General features: G+C 36.4%; 1 protein-coding gene across 1 annotated transcript in view; it reads left to right on the forward strand.

Annotated features, from left to right (window-relative positions):
- The window catches only part of LOC107600336 (methylosome subunit pICln-like), a 2,016-nt gene extending 1,147 nt beyond the window's left edge, over positions 1-869 (forward strand). Inside the window, exons 2-4 of the mRNA XM_016292206.1 lie at positions 307-443; positions 520-636; positions 718-869. Coding sequence (XP_016147692.1) covers positions 307-443; positions 520-636; positions 718-854 — 391 coding nt within the window. The 3' untranslated portion in view covers positions 855-869. The remainder of the gene's footprint in view (positions 1-306; positions 444-519; positions 637-717) is intronic.
- Positions 870-1,384: the final 515 nt, after the last annotated feature.

A 1,384-nucleotide genomic window follows, 5' to 3' on the forward strand; every position in this document is an offset into this window, starting at 1 on the left:
TAATTATTATTATTGTACATAATATATATTTTTATAGTTAATAATTTGTTGATTTATTTTACATGTATTATATATAATTTATGTATATTATTTGTTTAATTTTTATTGTTATATTAATTATTATATACCATGCATAATATATTTATTTATATAACAAAATATTTATATAAATTTTTTATTGTTTTATTTCTAAAACAAAAAGCATTGTATTAGCTTGGCATGATGTTCAGTGTGACATTACCATGTCTTTTGGACATTTACCATAGTACACTCCTGATGTAATGCAGCTGTTCTCTGTCCTCGCAGGCATCTGTCATGGTTTGATGGTTCAGGGATGGGTTTCTGTCTTGAATACCCCTCCATCAGTCTGCACGCAATCTCACGAGATCTCAGCGCCTTTCCAGAAGAGCACCTGTATGTGATGGTCAATGCAAAACTGGACGGTGAGGCATCATCTTCCCGTCAGAGATGCTCTGGTGTCCAGAGGTTTGACCTGACCGGTCTTCATTGTGTTTCCAGATGAAGCTGAAGCAGAGCAGCAGGATATAGCTTCGGATGATGAGGAGAGCGACAGCGACAGTGAAGACTCGGGAACCCTCACAGAGATCCGCTTCGTGCCCAGTGATAAAGCTGCATGTGAGTGTGTGGAGCGAGCGTGGATGAGTTGAGTGTGAGCATCACTGCTGGATGAGTAACTGTGTGTGTGTGTGTGTGCAGTGGAGCCCATGTTCTCTGCCATGTGCGACTGTCAGGCCCTGCACCCCGACCCCGAGGACGCGGACACAGATGACGACGATTACGAGGGAGAGGAGTATGACGTCGAGGAGGCTGGTGAGTGTGATTTGGATCCATAATGCATCTAGTGCAGGCGTTCTCAACCTTTTGGACTCCCAAGGTCCCCCAGAGTCCAAGACAATGTTCAAAGGTCCCTCATACAGGCCAAGACATTTCTGGTACTAAAGCTGTAAAAAAGCTTTTTATTTGCACAAATGGCAGGTTCCATTTTTATTTAAATGTTTGTTAGTTTTTTTTAAATATTGCATTTAAAAAATATATTTCTATTTAGATTTCTTTTTATTTCAGTTGCAGTTTTAGTAATTGTGCTTTTGTCATTTTTATTCGTTTTTGTTCAAACATATTTATTTATTTTGAAATATTACCATTATATTCTTAAACTTTTCATTCGATATAGCTTTATTTTTTATTTCAGATGTAGTTTTTGGTAATTTTAGTACTTCAGCTTAAACTTATTTCATATAGTGGCAACGTTTCAAATTTTCAGAGTTTAAGATTTTCAAGTTAGAATTTTTCATTGAATATTTATACTTTATTTCAGTTACTGAATACCATTTTTAATTGACAAAAGCAACACTGGTTTTGGACA

Source organism: Sinocyclocheilus grahami, unplaced genomic scaffold (genome assembly GCF_001515645.1).
Source record: "Sinocyclocheilus grahami isolate Dianchi unplaced genomic scaffold, SAMN03320097.WGS_v1.1 scaffold14.1, whole genome shotgun sequence".
Taxonomy (NCBI): Eukaryota; Metazoa; Chordata; class Actinopteri; order Cypriniformes; family Cyprinidae; genus Sinocyclocheilus; species Sinocyclocheilus grahami.